The 16,616-nt window shown below is 44.3% G+C and overlaps 2 protein-coding genes and 1 non-coding gene across 4 annotated transcripts; all 3 read right to left on the minus strand.

Annotated features, from left to right (window-relative positions):
• Window positions 1-1,326: 1,326 nt before the first annotated feature.
• Window positions 1,327-10,961, minus strand: ppp1r18 (protein phosphatase 1, regulatory subunit 18). Of its 2 annotated transcripts, XM_070984016.1 has the most exons (4): window positions 10,824-10,961; window positions 6,411-10,454; window positions 3,013-3,223; window positions 1,327-1,459 (listed from the first exon to the last, which is right to left on the minus strand). In XM_070984016.1, exons 2-4 carry the CDS (start codon window positions 10,395-10,397, stop codon window positions 1,440-1,442), a joined length of 4,218 nt encoding a protein of 1,405 aa, XP_070840117.1. In that variant the 5' UTR covers window positions 10,398-10,454; window positions 10,824-10,961; the 3' UTR covers window positions 1,327-1,439. The 2 variants fall into 2 exon arrangements, with proteins under 2 accessions (XP_070840117.1, XP_070840116.1); XM_070984015.1 differs by lacking the exon at window positions 1,327-1,459 and having other exon boundaries at window positions 1,531-3,223.
• A 1,087-nt stretch (window positions 10,962-12,048) lies between these two features.
• Window positions 12,049-15,572, minus strand: nrm (nurim). Its single transcript, XM_070985190.1, has 4 exons — window positions 15,354-15,572; window positions 14,067-14,260; window positions 13,790-13,966; window positions 12,049-13,103 (listed from the first exon to the last, which is right to left on the minus strand). Exons 1-4 carry the CDS (start codon window positions 15,502-15,504, stop codon window positions 12,786-12,788), a joined length of 840 nt encoding a protein of 279 aa, XP_070841291.1. The 5' UTR covers window positions 15,505-15,572; the 3' UTR covers window positions 12,049-12,785.
• Window positions 14,983-15,055, minus strand: trnak-cuu (transfer RNA lysine (anticodon CUU)). Its single transcript has one exon. It is a non-coding gene; the product is annotated as a tRNA-Lys (tRNA).
• Window positions 15,573-16,616: the final 1,044 nt, after the last annotated feature.

Raw genomic sequence — 16,616 nt, forward strand, 5'->3', positions numbered from 1 at the left:
TGTAGCTGAACTCCTGAATGAACTTTGAACTCTGTGTATGTTTGTATGAGAGAGAAAGAGAGAGAGAGATTTAATTATTGCCCCTCAAATATAGTTTTTTAAACATTCTTTGCTGATTGGAAATGACAGTTAGCATAATGGATAACTAACAAAACATATGTAATTATTAGTTTTTATTTCCCTGGTGTAATCTGCTAACTCTAAAAATGGTAACTTTTTATGCCTACAGTTTCTGGGAAATTCCATCTGCTGCTGAGGAAGATCATGTGATATAACTGAAAAGGTTTCCAACTTTCCATCTCAGTATATTTATGTATTATTAACTACTTCTTCCTTTACTGCCCAGTCTTGGTAATATAAATTATGAGAAGCATCATTTTCATCATTCCATGAACAAATAAAAGAAGAGACAAAAATGTTTCCAGAGATATTTATTAGTTTTTTTTTTCTCTTGAAGCCAGCTTCTTCAACCATCATAGAAAAAAAATAATTTTCACACATTAGCATCTTTTTTCACCAATTAAAATATTCATGTACAAACAAGAAATATAAGTATATATTATGTCATAAATGTAATACAGCCAAAAGTCAGATAGCAGCTGTAATATGATGAAGTTACTGTGTGAATTGAATTGTCCTCTGCTTCCTCTCAGAGATTTTCACTCACATAGTGCTCTCCGCTTCCACATGACAAAAACAATAGAATAATTCCTTTATTTATATCCATACAGATTAACTGAACTGCTATCACGGTTGTCATTATGAACAGTAAGGCTCAATTAAACCCCACAAAAGACAAAAACCACTAAAAAAAAAATTGTCCTGCACACATTGCACCACCCCTGTTCCTGCAACGCTCAACACAACACCCGCTGAGAGGAGGGTTTTTTTGTTTTCTGAAAATGTCTTTATATAAACTGATCTTCATATCATCTGTACTGTATGAGCAAATCCAGCAGGCACATGAAACCAGATGATATAAGCATCACTCTTCTGTGCTGAGGCAGTGCTGACTCAAATCTAGAATCTAGAAACTATCAAATATATCGACAAAAAAAATAAAATATCAGTTTCATTATATTGCATAGACAAGTGATCCTTCAGTGCACATCCGAGGGTCTTTTATGATACGTACCACACTTATACATTCACATTTGTCCCTCAGTTTCCCTGAAAATAAAACTGGGCAATAACTTCCCCAGTAAACACAATTATTTTCTTTTTTCAACTGCATAGAACAACCTCGACTGTACATTTCTTCCACAACACTCATTCATGCTGATGCTAGATAAAACAAAAACACCACAAGGATTACAAACACTCAAGTCAACGCTCAATTCAAGAATTCGAATTCACCAAAGCAGAATAAAAATCACATCATATTCAACAAAATGTTGGTCATCTCATCACATGGGCAATTTTGGCGAGGTGACTGGCTTCTACCGAGGGCAAGACTCATCTGGAAGATAGAGAGACGGAGATGGAAGGTGAATAAGGTCAATCACGCTGTTCCATTTTTTTTTTTTTTTTAGCATTTTTGGAGCTAACTACTTCCCATTCACCAACAGTGACATTTATGGATTTGTGAGGACCATAAATGCAACCATACCATTCCATTTGCTCTCTAAGAAAATACATTTTACCAAATTTTCCTTTGCTGCATTTAAAACAAATCATGTATGGGAATTTAAGTCTTTATTTCTTCACTATACTGAGCTTGCCCACACTGCTAACCTGCTATCAGTCACAAACCTCTGAAAATTGGTCAGTGTGTTTGTTGATAAGGCTGGCGTTGTTCCAGATTTTTCTTACTCTCATCAAATAACATGAAAAGATCAAAACCAACAATGCTATCAGGCCCAGTCACACCATTGTGTAATTTTAATTCAATTAAATTCTGTGCTAATCTTTTGCATCAAATTTGATGAACTCTGATCTTTGGTTTTTGCCATTAGCAAGCTATACTAACAGAGAGTTCACACTGGTCTTTGAGGGAATGGAGAGCATGTATTAAGTATTGTGTAAAATGGAGGAAACTATTGTTGCTTATTAGCTGTGTTTTACAACCAATCTTTATCTAAACTCCTCTCTCACAATAAAAAAAATGCTCCAGAAAACAGGGTTGGTATTCAGACAGCTACAGTATGAGAACTTATTGCTATGTTAGCAACCAAGCTAACAATCTGGCTAAAAGACATTTAGCCTAGCTACATGTAGCTTGCTAACTGTCAGAGCTTGCTTACTGTCAGCTGGCCTGCTCTTTGCTAACTGACAGTTGCTAACTGTCACTTAGCAAGCTTGCTAGCTCAGATAGGTTTTCTTCCTTTCTTCTTTATCAAATCTTTAACAATTGGTCATAAATACATGGCTTAGCTTTTTAAAAAAAGGGCTCCTTCATTTAGTAAAACAGCTGGGTGCTGTAGGTTTTAGCTAACATTTCTCAAACAAAGAGTACAACAATGACAGAAAGTAGCTATATCAGGCTCTGGCCTCACAGGAAATACTTGTTAGAGCAGAGTCGGCCAAAGTGGGGGCCGCAGGCCAAAAATAGGCCCACCATAAGGTTTCATTTGGCCCACCAGATTTTACCTATCAAATAAATAGATATAATAAAAATTGCTCTGGGAATTTGGAATCGTGTACCTTTTTCACACTAAAATAGTTGTTTGCTATTGGCCTGTGGCCCATCATTAATACCTTGGGCACCCCTGTGTTGGAGGATAAATTCATTGCTGATTTTGGCCTTTTCTTAGTGTCTGTTGGCAATAAGAAAAATATAGCCTACAGTTTACAGCCAGGCCTATCATTTAAAGAACATTCAGGCACTCCAGGCCTCTTCTGTGGCGACAACACAGTGAAAATAAACAAACAAGGAACAGAAATTTGCCATCTTAGCCATAATACAGTCCAAACATATGTAGAGTCTGTAAGACATCATAAATGGCAAAACAATCCGAATTCATAATCTCACTCACTACACACTGTGTTTTTTGAGAAGGGGGTGACACTGACCCACTCTCAGACCCCGCCTTGTCGCAGTCCCTGGGTTCCTTGTGCTTTTGGAAATAATCGTTCCTCCCTCCAATTCAGCCTCCTCCTCCTGCGCTTCCTCTCCCTGCAGCCTCCACAGGTCATGAGGATAGGGGCTATGAGCCAGCATGGAGGTCTCTGATGGGTACTCACACACCTGCTCCAGCTGATCCTCATCGAAACACACCTTTCCCTGTAAACGTGAGAGGATTATTTTACTTTTAGTCAAATGCATTTTTTTCAATTGCTTTTATTATTGTAGGCCCTCTTGAATTGTGTGAAGCAAACTAGCTGTTTAAAAAAAATTAATCCATATTTTGCCCAGGTGAGTGCAAAGGGCAGTATCCTTTCTATACTTTCGATGGCTTTTCCTCTGACATGTACTTACATGTTCAAATGTAAACAAGCTTTGAGGCACTAAGGAGAGTCTCAGTCCGTCTCTGTGAGATGTTTGTACTTCGTCAGTGTAATGTTTACTGACAGCACAAGGCTTAACCCAGCAGAAATACTCCTCTGCAGAGTACTTACTGACTGAAGACTTCATGCACCAACATATTGATTAGGACAGGACTGTCACCACACAGATAAACAGGAAGCAGTTGGTTTGCAATAATTGTGGAAAAGCAGAACGAGACTCTGCTGCTCTGTGTTTAGCCCATCTTTGCCTCGATTGGCATGGAGTATGTTTACTCAAAGGTCTGCGGGGTGTAAACAGACCAGACAGGAAACAGACGGATGGGTCAGCGCAGCACATCCGCAGTGTGTCTTATAATAACAGCGAGTCAGCTCTGAGGCCTGGACGTGCACTGTAGTAAACACATCAAGAGGAGCAGACGTGATCTGGATGGAGCTTGAAGCATCCAGACACCACACCACACACGCTATATGTTATCGCTGCTTCACCCTGTCAGTGCCTGTCTGCAGTGGAGTGCAGATAATAGCTCTGCATTAGAGAGGCTGGGCAAATCATGCTAAGGCACAGGAGGCTAATCCTCCCTCCCTGAACCCGATTAACCCAAGCTAACGCAGCAGGACAGCAGAGGCAGCGGGTGAGAGACAGAAACTGAAAGAGTAGGAGAACAAGAGAGCGAAAGAGGGTTTTCATTAGCAGGAATTTAATATTTCTATTAACATCAGACCTTTACAGGTTCAGTACTGCTTGTTTAGGAATGCTGAAATTTCAAGTTTCTATCTGTGTTTAGAAAGATTTTTAAATTTAAGCTGCAAAGTTTTCACATCCCAGACTCATAATTTATGTTTTTATAGCTCAAGAAGACAATCAAAAGTGTGTATGTGAGTGCTTAGAATATAGTAAATGCAGACAATAATTTCTAATCAATGCATAAATTTTGAATCGTCGCCAGATTCCCAAATTTAAAAAAAAAAAGAAAAGAATGAATGCTGTCATTTAAGTTTCAAGAGTCTGGATCAAGCCAGTGCAAGGTGATGGAAAGGCAGTCCAAGTTAAAAACTATGCATATGAAGAGAAAACCGGAGAGGAGAAAGAGGAGGAGGGAGACGAGGAGCAAGCAGATCACCCCCCTCTGTGACATGATGCCGCGGTTCAGATGGGGGAGGGAAGGAGGCCTGAACAGTCTGAAGGGCATCAACGAGAGAGCGACAGGTGGTCAGGGAATCAGTGGCGTAAAGTGGTCACTCGGTGCTGCTAAAGAGGACTGTGCTTATAGATAAATCAGGCACAATAATGGGCCCGCAGAGAGCTGGAGAAGTTCATATAACAGCGTCAAACACTGGGATATCATTCGTATGCTGATTGCTGTTGCCCTGTCTTTCCAAACAGATGGCCCTGTGCTAAAACAGTTTTATCCATTTGTATAAATGGATACCACGTCACTTCCTTGTGTCGATGTGTGTCTCTTGTTTGGAGGAAGTTTGAAAGAGGAAGTGAGCAAAAACATGCAGTGTGACAGGGAGTTTCTGTTGGACCAACCAACAGGCCTCTGAGTATGACTGTCAAACTGTGATATTTTGACACGTTTGACCACAATCAAGTAATCCTCACGTCTTTCTATAACAGCCTGTCTTCCTGTTCACCAACGTCGGACTAAGAGCTGGCAGCCTGCTGTCAGTAACCCTCAGCCCTGCAGTGGGTCAGCGTGGTGAAAAACTGAGTGCCAAGACTGCAGTCTAACAGACCAAACCCCCGCTAGGAAACAGCCAAGAAGACACAAAGGGAGATTTGTCTGAGAGAAACGGAGAGCTGACTCAACAAAAATGGCAGAATTGGTGCGAGGGAACAAGGAAGCAGCCTGCAACACACTCGGCTGCAGACTGCAGTTCAACAGCCATCACATAGAAAAAAAATTAAATCATAAGCAACAGGATTCTTCTAAAAGCAGTCAGATGCAGCAAAACACATAAATACAGTCAGATTCATCATCAGCATGGTGTTATACAGGACAAATTTTATTTCTGCTCTGCTGAACAACTCTGCTGAGCTCATCTCCCACTCTTTGTCAAACAAGGACCGGATTCAAGGGGAAGGTGAAAAGAGGAAACAGAAAGTCTTAATATGAACTTTGACTCCAGCGAGATTCACTTGTAGTTTGACTCCCAGCTGCTCAGACTGAATTACTGTAAATGCCAGTGTTGTTGTGCCTGAATTCACCCAGACGAGCATGTGATGTTAGGTGGGCAGGCAAAATGCAAAGAAATGGAAGGAAGGAGCTGGCTGCTCGTCATTGTGGTTTCCTACTCAACCTCTCTGTCTCCACGAAGCCTGCAACATTAACTGTTTGCTCTAAGGGGCACTATATCAAACACTTTTTGTTGCACTTATAATTACCCTAGATTAACAAACAAAGCAACAAACAATTCACTCTCTCTCGTCGTTTTGTGTGTCAACAATGAACAATAAAGGTCCAAAAATGTCATTTTTTTGCCGCTGCCCACACATTTGGTTAAAATATGTATGCTGAGATCATCATTATAGAGTGAAAGTCAAAAGTCTGGAGAGAATTAGACTGCAGAAGCATTTGGCAAAGCAGATCACTCTAGGATTTTATGGCTAAGAATCAAGATGTCGTGCTTGATAAGGCTTTAACTGGCTTAGGTCGGTGATTGCACTTCTCAATCAAAAGGGATGTTCTCACAGTGAAAGGGGATTCTGCGTGACGACGAGGGACCATCAGGCAGGTGACACAAGGCGATGCCCTCTGGACCACCTCTGATGACGCAGGGGGACGACCATGCCTTTGAAATCTGCCTTAACATGACACACCTGAATCACTGGGAGGTGCAGGAGACGTCCCCTCTGCTATTTGGTGCTATTGTTTGTGCGGTTAAGAAGCCAATACATCTGTTATTTAAATTACATTTACGTGAGTGGAAGGCGAACAAAAACCACAGTCTCTACTCACCCTTTTCAGGGTCCCTCTGTTCTTCATCAGACAGGACTTCTCCAGGTTTTGATATCCGCCAATCACCTCAATCTCCTCCACTGTGGGGTACTTCTTCTTCACTGGTTCTGCCACAGAGGAGGTCACCTGGGCCTGCTGCGATGAGGTCTTTGCGGGTGTCACCCCTGCCGCTGTGGACCCTGCTGCAGACCCTGTCGTTCCCCCTCCTCCCCCAGGCTTTCTTGGAGAAATTGTGATGGTGGCACCTCTCTTCACTTTACCCCCAGAGGCACTCCTGATGGAGAAGAGCGTGGGCGATGGGTTTGGAGATGGAGAGACGCTAGGAGACTGGGCAGGAGATGGGGAGCTCGGGGAGGGGGCTGGGGTTGGGGCGCAATCGGAGGGTTTCAGGGTGTTGTCCGGAGATTGGCTCCTGAGATGTGGAGGGGTGAGAGTGATAGTTTGATTGGGTTGTTTGAGCTGAGATGTCGGAGAACAAACCCGCTGAGGAGTCACTTTAGGGTTTGAAGTTTCTTGATCTTTTTCCTGGGTCTTGGCATCGTCCTTCACCTGGTGCTTTAACAATCCTCTGGGGCTTTGCTGCCCCTTTGTCTCTCTGTCCTTAAGAGGAGTGTTTGGTGATGTAGAAGACTTCAGCACTTCCTGCTCTTTCAGCTGAAACTGCTCTATCTGCCGTTGTATTGTCTGAACCGCACAGACGTCCTCACCTGGGAATGCTTTGTTGTCGCCCTGCTGTACGCTCGACATGAGGGGCTTCACTTTAACAAGGTGCACTGATGGGATGTCTACAGTCCTCTCCCTCAGACCCAAGCCCGACCTTGAGCCAACTGTTTCCAAGTTATAGATCCGGCTCATGGTTGCGAGAGAGTTGGGATGAGACGGCAAAGGGGAGAGAGACTGCACAGGATCAAGAGTCGATTCCTCTAACTCCTCCTCGGACAGCTCCTGGTCCTCCTCGCGTACTTCTCTGTTCTCGTGTCGGCCCCTGTGGCGCCTCAGCTGTTCTTCCACATGTTTCACAGGGTCGTCTTCATCCTCAGATATTTGGACGCTATCAGAGATTACTTCGGAGGCAACAGTGGCGTACCCGCTTGTTACTTCCTCTCTGACAGCTTGCGAGTGTGGGACAGGAACAGGAAGTTGAGGGCAGGTTTTCAACACGTTCACTTCCTGTGTGACGTCAAATGCAGTCATGGATGTCTGCGCTGCTGCATCCTCCTGTCCCAGCTCTGCTTCGACCAGCCTCTTCCGCATATGAACTGCAGCTTCCCTCTCTGTCTCTATTTCATTTCCCCTCTCATCATGCCGGTCCTCAACTGTCTGAGTGACATTTATCTCTGTGCCTTCGCTCCCACCTCCATCTTCTGCCTCTCTTTGTTTCTGCTCTCTTTGCCTGATTTTCTCTCGCAAGGACTCAATGCGACTCAGGGGTTTCCCAATCCTCCAGCTGTCCCTCCTCTCAACCCTTTTACCTTCTTCCCAGTCTTGCCCCTCATCACTTTGACCCACAGCCTTTTTTTTCTCCACCATTTCTTCGGCAACATAAAACACAGTTCTTGGGATTTGAATCTCGAGGGGACCTTGTGGGATCCCCATGGGTGCAATCCTTTTCGGAGATCTGGGGGTTACATCATGAATGAGGTTCTCCGATCCAGTGTCACTGTACGTTTGCGCCTCCTGTTTGCTCTCTTTGGTCGCTTCGTAAGCAGCCTTGTAAGCCCTTTCTCCTCTCTCGTTGCTATAAACAGTTGTGTCTCCTATTTTTTCAATTTTACTTATAAGCTCCTCTGTGTGTTGGGACAAAACAGAGTGTGTTAGGTAAGGTCCTTGTGGTCCTGTACCACTCCACTCTGGCCCTCTGTGGGGGTCTCGAGGCCTATCTGTCACAGGGCAGAGCAGGCTGGAGCGCTCTTGGAAAGCTGATTCATGTCTGTGCTGACCCTCAGCAGAGTGACTGAGGAGCTCTGCTGATGCAGCAACAACACAACTCTTCTGCGTCGCTTCAGGTGAGATTGTGCTTTCGAATCCCTCTTCTCTCCAAAAATCAGACGTCTTTTTGTCGCAAAGTTGCGCCTCAGTCTGTCCCCCAGTCTCTGAATCTTTTTCTACGCTCAGCTCCCTCTCTAAACTTTTCTCACCCATCAGCCGCTTCACTTCTCTCTCAGCCCTCGTTTTCCCATCCTGCCTGATCGGTACTCTTCTCGCGAATGAGATTCCCTCTGTGTTTTTGACAGATGCGACCGTGAACCCCTCGTCTCCATCTGCATCGTCTGCCTTTTCCGCAGCCCTTGTGTCAACGGGCTCGACTTTCTTAACCTCATTCCTGTGTTGGATGGAGATTTCGCCCTCATTTGTCCTCTGCGTGGGCCCCCCCTTTTCATCCTCATTTCTGAACTGTCTCTCTCTGTGCTTTCCAAACCTGTCTCTATCTAAATGTCGTGTGCACCCCAGTTTGATCTTTGCTGTGCTTTCCATCCCCAAGCATGCTACGTCCACCCATGGCACTACACTCTTCTCTGAATGTATTCTCTCACGCACTTTCCTCTCACAGTGCCCGTCATCATCTAAACCATTCTCCTTCGCACAGATGACACGCTCAGAAAAGCTAGAGGAGCGTTTTGGCACCCCTTTTGACAGCATATTCCTTGCTTCTGCCTCAGATTGTTGGTCATCTTCATCTCCAGAATATTTTCTCCTCCCAGGCCGGAGGAAATTGTCAGAGCTTTTGGATCGAGATGGAAGCTTGGGGTGTTCTCCGAATTTGCTCAGCAGCTGGCTCACCCTCCCTCCTCTGTCAACAAACACATTATCATCCAAGCTGTCCTTCCTGTCTTCTTTAATAACTGTCGCCTGGCCCCATGGTCTCTCTTTTTCTTTGTCTCTCAACCAGGACAAGTCTGCTCTGAGCTCCCTGCCAATACTCTCCCGCCTTCCATCCGTGCTGCCCTTCATCTCTCCATCCTCTCTACTTGCACCTTTCCCTCCTCCTCCTTCTACTCCTGTTGGATTCCTCTCTTCAGGGCTTGCTGAAGGCTTTATGATCAGAACCTCAGAGGCTCGGATCTCGGTGACGCTCCCTCCTCCAGCCAGGATCTCCCTCAGGTCCATCTTCATCCCTCTCTTCCCCTGGTGGTCCTCCTCCGGCCTCTCCCTCTCCGTCTCCCTCCATCTACCCCTTCTCTCATCGCTGCCTTTCCTGTCCTGCTCGATGATGATGATGTTGTCAGCTCGGATGGTCCGCAGACAAGGCACGAGGGGAGAAAACGAACTAGATGGTGGATCTGTTTCTTTTTCCTCCTCGTCTTTTTTTGCTTTGAGGAATTCCCGTTCCCTGACGGCATCTTTTACTGACTCTTTCCATTGGCTTTTTTCTTTTTCCCATCCCTCCCTGCTATTTTCTCTGTCTCTTCTGTCCCTGCCCCTCTCTTTTTCCCGTACCTCACTTAAATCTCTGAATCTCTCTATTTTCAGCTCTATATCTCTTCCTCTTCCTGGCTCCCCATCTTGACCCCTGGGGCTCAATTTGTCTCTCTCCTTCTCCCTAACTTCTGTCTCGTTTCCTACTTCTGCATCCCTTCCCTTCCTCCATGAACTCTGCGTGCGAATAAATGGGTTTTCATGGACTGGAACTATAGTTTCTACAGACACCTGACTCACTGGTTTGAGGTCTGCATCCAGCCATTGCCCCGGATCAGGACTAAGTGACAGTTCGCTTCCCAGATTGACCGTTACAAAGCTGTCTGTGTCACTCAGACCGTCGGAAGGAGACCTGACATCCACCTGCAGCAGACAGATGTCTTTCTCCTTTTCTCTGTCACCCAAACTGTCCTGCTTTGCCTTCCTCCGCTGGATGATCCCTCGCTTCCAGGCGGGCATGCTGGCAAACTTCTCCTCCTCCTCTTTCTCTCTCCTCTCTCGCTCCTCCTCCTCTCTCCTCTTTCTCTCCAACAGGAGTTGCTTCCATTCCGGCAGAGAGGAGACAGACATAACAGAAAAGGTGCCGGGTTTTGGACAAGATGGCTGGTGTTGGTCTTTGGGAATGCTCTGCAGATAAGGAAACAATGAAGTAAAATCCGCTCTTTCACAATCATGTAAAGTAGAGGAGGACATCGCCCAAATTTAACTTTGGATCATAATACAGTAAAATGCTTTTAACATTTGAATCTAATAGATGGGTGTTTTCAAAGTTTAATAGCATAAAGAAAACAAAATATCACAGAGTGGGAGGACATCTTTCAACACTAGCCTGCAGCCCTTGTTGACTTGTTGTTCACTGAGTCTAACTTTAATCTTTTACATAAATAATATCAAGGACTTTACCAAATCAACTCGCAGCACAGTATGTACATGAAAAAGAAAATCACTGTCTGCTTCAGTGTAAAATCTAGGATCAAAGTGTCGACTTAAACTCACCAAAGCCCCAGTTTTTGCAAAAGATATCACAAGGACCGCTTAGTCTTTAGAGTTGTCATCTCTACTCGTGCGTCTCGGCTGTGCGTAATGCGCTCCGCTGCTCGTCGGAAAATCTTCTTCTCTCAAAACTAACAGATTAATCTATGCTGTGAAAAAATGGAGGTTTTAAAAATGCTGTGCGACCCGGTCTAATCACCCTACGTCCCGACTGTGCATCAGAGCATAAAAACACACGTCCGTCGTCTGTATAGTAGTAAATGTTTCCAGCCTCAGAGCGGCAGCGCTGTAATCCGATAATTACATTAAATTCCGTCAGGAGAGTTTAGTGGCACACACCATATTGTCGGACCTAAGAAAAGGCGTTTAAAGAACATAGCCGTCTGCCCGGGCACCAGCGCCACTCCCCTCCCTCGTCTTTTTCCCGCAGGGCTAATTGGAGAAGAGGTGGCGGTGGCGGTGGAGGTGGAGGTGGGTGCGGATATGAAGCGGGCTGTGGTGTCAGAGGAGTTCACCTGAGGCACACCAGACATGATCAACCTCCTTCATCATATTTTCAGCCCTGATTATTTGATTTTTTTTAAAAAATTTTTTCATGCCAGAACATAAAATACAACTTCATCTGTTTGCTCCACCCTGCAAAGGAATGACACTAGGGCCTTATTTCAGCAGGACAAGCGAAGAAATAACAGAACCGCATCCACCTGAAAATGGTCAGAAAACACCAAAATATGCATAGTGATCATCTTACCATGATAAATTAAATATAAAACGACTATGATTCTCCAACTATTTACTTTAATGCATCTTAATTTTCCAAACAAAAATTCTTTCCATGTTATTACCTGTACATTTTGTATCAAGGGCAGCCTAATTACTTGAGCATCACCACAACCCACAGCCTCCAGAGTGCTCATACTGTTAAACTGCTGGATTTATCTCATGACTGTTGCATTAAACTGCATTAGTTTTGGCCAAAAGTACCTAATAAACAGGCAACAGTGCATGTTCATCCAGTTGTCCTCTTTAATGACCATATTGCATTTTATTATATGAGCATGAAGTGGCTGTTTGCTAGACTCTGCTGCCTCACATAAAAACAAAACCCACTAACAAATGAAAAGTTAATATAGGAGTTCAAATAAACCAAACTTTTCAAACTGGTGTGATTTGGCCCTTAAATATAACAACAGACCTGATGAGAAAACACGAGCAGAACGTCATACCTGCAGTAAACAGCTTATTACCTTTATTCAACATGGTCTTGAAAATACTGAAAGTTATTATTGTGATTGCAGTGAGACCACAATACAGACACAGGAAGAGTAATACGAGTGTACGTGTTAAATCAAATATTACAGTAGTTTGAGGTTTGAGAATGACTGACAGTATTTAGGAACGTACGCGTCGCTCTGCTAATAAGCTGTTACCAACTTTGTTCTGAATCCAGTGGAATGTAATTGGTCTGACATTACTGAATGAGTCCCAAACACAAAACAAAAAGAAAATACATTCACAATCTCAGAGAGTTTTTCATTATAGCTGCAAACTGTGAGAAACAAAGCTGCATTTTGTGCTTCTGCCAGTGTAAAAAAATTACATTTGAAAGTAGCGTACAGAGAAATTCAGTGAACCTACAGCCTATAAAAATATATTAGCCTCACAAATATAACTTTTACTTAGTGTTGATTGAGAATATTAACAGTTCACACAATACTGCAAGTTTAGTTTAACACCATGAAACTCTCCCTTTCCCAAACCGCAAATGCAGTGAAAAGAAATTAAAAAAAAAAATACAGTGTGAAACTGCAAAGAATTCAGATTGAGTGTGCTCATTTGCCATTAGCAGGTTTGCTTTGTTCTTACAAGCAGGCTCACGGAGAAGTCAGTTTCAGGGTGTTATTACACATCTATAAACAAAAAGAGACGCAGCAGTCGGCTTCAGGTCACAGCAGAAAGAAGACTTCACTTCTCCTTGTGGTTGCTGTTGTCCCGGACATTGCAGTCGCCGCTGCCCCGGTGTGGCTCAGTCAAGAGCTGCATCTTGCTTTTAAGCTGGATGCGAAGGTAGGCTAAATCCTGTTTGTCCAGGGAGTGTGCCAGGGCCAGGTAGGCTGACAGAGTCCCAGCCAGCAGGAGCCTGTCCAGGGACAAGGCCGGCAGGAGCCACAGCACGACGACCAGCTCCAGGCACACCGGGTGGCGGAGGTGAGACAGGAGGCGCTGGGCACGAGGCGACTTGTGAGACAGGGGGTCCCCTAACCCGAGACACTCGTAATACACCTGAGAGACCAGAGAGACACATGAGGTGACGCATTACGGAACATTTTAGAGGTCTTCGTAATCACTGATTACACAAGCCCTGTTACGCTCATTGTAATGGTTACTTTAATTGTCATGTTGCTGCTGTGGCGTCAAATCAGAAAGAGGACATATATCATGGACAAAGACGCGGATTGCATAGTTAGCTGATGAATTAACTGGCTGTTGGGATCCTCTTCCTGTTTTAATCTCAGCCCGACGAGGCTTGTCTGGTGTACAATACCCGAGGTTAGAAGTTCAGTTGTGACAGCTTGTTCCTGTTGTCGCAGACGAGACGTAGTGGACTTCACAACTGAAGATGTCGCCACAAATGTCTTTCCATACATTTCACATCACATTGTGTAAATGTAAGAATTACATGGAACAGCACAGCTTCCTGAACTTTGACACATATTGTCAGCAACTCAGGAATCTAAAGGAAACTGACATGAATCACACATTAGTGGCTTCAGGCAATTCGTCTAAAGCAGCAGCCTTCGTTAAAAGAGGCACCCCCCAAAAATAATGTCGTGTCACACCACTGACCATCGGAAGTTTGACAAGTATAACTCAGGCTCATTGGCAATTTTCATGCAACTTGCACATGTTTTTTGACTTGAAAGCATTTTAAAGAGCTGAGTTTTGCCCGCTAATGAAGATCTGGTTACCTGCTTGATGCCCAGCAGTTCTGGGTAATCAAAGATCAGGAGGATGCTGAAGATAATAGCCCAGCAGAGGAAGTGCAGTGAGAAGCAGAGCAGAGGGAACCAGATGCTCCAGGGTGCATGACGCACTGACCACAGACAGGGGGCGTCAGTCACGGGCTGCCAGTAACGCATCAAAATCTGCAGAGTGGTGCAGGGAAACAACGTGTATTACAAACCTCTGTTCATTATGGCAATAAAAGCAGCATTTTACATACTGTAAGAGTGTGCGTTGCTGTACCTGCAGTGCCAGCGCAGTGGTGAAGCAGTATGCCGTCCTGTTCAGGGACCCCAGGACCGACTGGATGGCCTGTTTGACAGGTGACCAGGCGAGCAGACTGTGCTGTGTGGTGAAGAGAGCCAGCAGGCCCACGTCCACAAAAAGAGACCTGAGGACAGAGCTGTCCCGCAGGGCCACGGACCACGGTATGGAGTCTTCAGTGGGCAAATGATGTGACCAAGAGGAGAAGAGAGGAGTTTGCTAACTGTCATGAATTATAATTATATGAGCATTAAAATAAAGTCAAAACTGAGAGATTCAGCTTTATTCTGTAATAAAAAAAAAAAACATCTAAGCATTCATTAAGTGTGATTTGCAGCAGGCTTCAGGATTTACTGACTGAAGATGATTACAATGTGTGGTCCTTCTGCACACTGCATCTAACCAGTAATGGCCTAATAAAATGCAGTTATCCATGAAGGCGTTAAGAACACACAAGTACTGTTTGCAAGCACTCAAGCATTAAACATGCCACATATACATGACCCAACCCAGAGTCCTCTACATAGAGCTCCATCACACCTCCGAGGTGAACATTTGCTGTTCCTCCTCATTTTCATTGTGCTGAATTTTAAGAAATGCAGTAAAAGGTAAACCAAATCAATTCATATGTTTTGTTGTATCGAGTAAATATTTATTTTCATTTGGGAAAGTCACATCATGGGGCTCGAACCCGCGGAACGACACTGTCGCTGTTGTGCCACTGATGAAGCGGTTTTGTAGCATCATCGGTTTGCAAGTTTAGAGAAAAGTTCGACGACGGACACACTTTGTTTAGCCGTGTTTGAAAACACCTGCGTTAACTTTCACACAGATCAATTGGAGCTATGCGACATTGAAAGAAAAACAACGGAGAAGGTTAAGCGAAAAAGATCTTCGCCCAACGTGGGGCTCGAACCCACGACCCTGAGATTAAGAGTCTCATGCTCTACCGACTGAGCTAGCCGGGCACTGACCTCTAGCGGTGGCTGGGCGGATTTAGCAGTGTAATACAACACTCGTATCTGTTACCGCTGGTTACAGAGAGTGGCGCGCTTGTGATGCAGTACAGTGTCTGACTTACCTAAGACAGTTGAATTATGTGGCCTTTTGCTTGCTATTAACCATCATTTCATTTATGTTAGAAAACACCCTCTATGACACAGCAGCTAAGTTAACAGCAACATGAAGGTCACCACATATTAGCTGTGTTTCCCTAATAACTCCACCAAAGTTAGCCAACTATCAGTAAAACTTATGCAAGCTTACCTTGACAGAGTGTCGTCTCCCCGGTGATGTTGTGGTAAATGGCTCGAAATGATAAAAAACGAATGAAGTCTGCACCGGATATGAAGACAAACGCAAAGTTAAGCAGGGACACGGTGCAGAGAGCCCAGCCACGTACGATGACTGACGCCATTTCAATCAGCGTTTATCTTCATTTGGCAACACTTCCACTGTAGTTCTTCCGGAAGGGGAATTTGTGACAGTACCGATTATTGACACACGGTGTCGCTGCTGCGCGGCGAAATCAGTGGGAGAAAGTGCAGAGAGTCTGAGAAAGTGGGATTTTTCAGAGGATTTGATGGGCTTAAAATGCACTTACTCTTCATCCATTACAAGCCAGGACAACGTTATGATGATACTGATGATATATGATCAAAGAGCTGACAGAATAGAGCAGCTTGGGATACATACAACTTTATTGAGAGTAAAATGTAACAGAATAAAATGTACATATCAAATAAATACAGTAACTAAACAGCACTGACTTATAAAATACAGCAAACTAGTATGTATAACATAATTATTTGTATTATACATTACATTAATCTCCAATTTCCTACTTTTGAACCAAGTCTGAAGACACAATTGCCAAAGAAAGACCAGAGGAGAGCACAAAACAATACTCAGGACAGCGTACATTTGAAGCACCTTTATTGCAGACAGAAAATAGTGCAAAATGCTACAGATGCAACACAAAACAAAATCAAGATGCAGAAAGATGTATGCCAGCCTGCTCCTGTCCTCAAATGAGATTAACGTCACCACTGTAGCACTCTACATGGTAATTCCTGTTCAATGATACCACTCGAATAGACTCTGCAGACCCCTGAAACAATCAGCAAATGAAGGGAGATTGAAACTGGACAGAAACTTAAGCGTCACTGCTATTTGCCTTTAATTAAACAATGAATTCACCTCACCTCGGTTGGCAGTATCTGCGCTCTGCAGGCAGCACACCGAGGAGCCTGGACCCTGAAACCATGAGGAAGACTCAACAAAAGGTCACAGAAACTACACAGTGAAGACACTCTGGGTGTGACCTGTCTCGCATTTTGCCTGTCTGGCGGGGTTTGGTTTCTTTCAATGGAGAGTGAATTAAAGGGCTTGGCCCACAGTTGTTGTACTGGTACAGGTCGTGTACATGATACTCACTTGTGGTAGTCGCTGACACAGTAAACCCTGTTGTCTGTGTCCACAGAGAAGGGCTGACCCTCCAGGCTCTGTCTGCAGACGACACAGCGAAAG

This window comes from Chaetodon trifascialis, chromosome 17, assembly GCF_039877785.1.
Source record: "Chaetodon trifascialis isolate fChaTrf1 chromosome 17, fChaTrf1.hap1, whole genome shotgun sequence".
In the NCBI taxonomy this organism is placed as follows: domain Eukaryota; kingdom Metazoa; phylum Chordata; class Actinopteri; order Chaetodontiformes; family Chaetodontidae; genus Chaetodon; species Chaetodon trifascialis.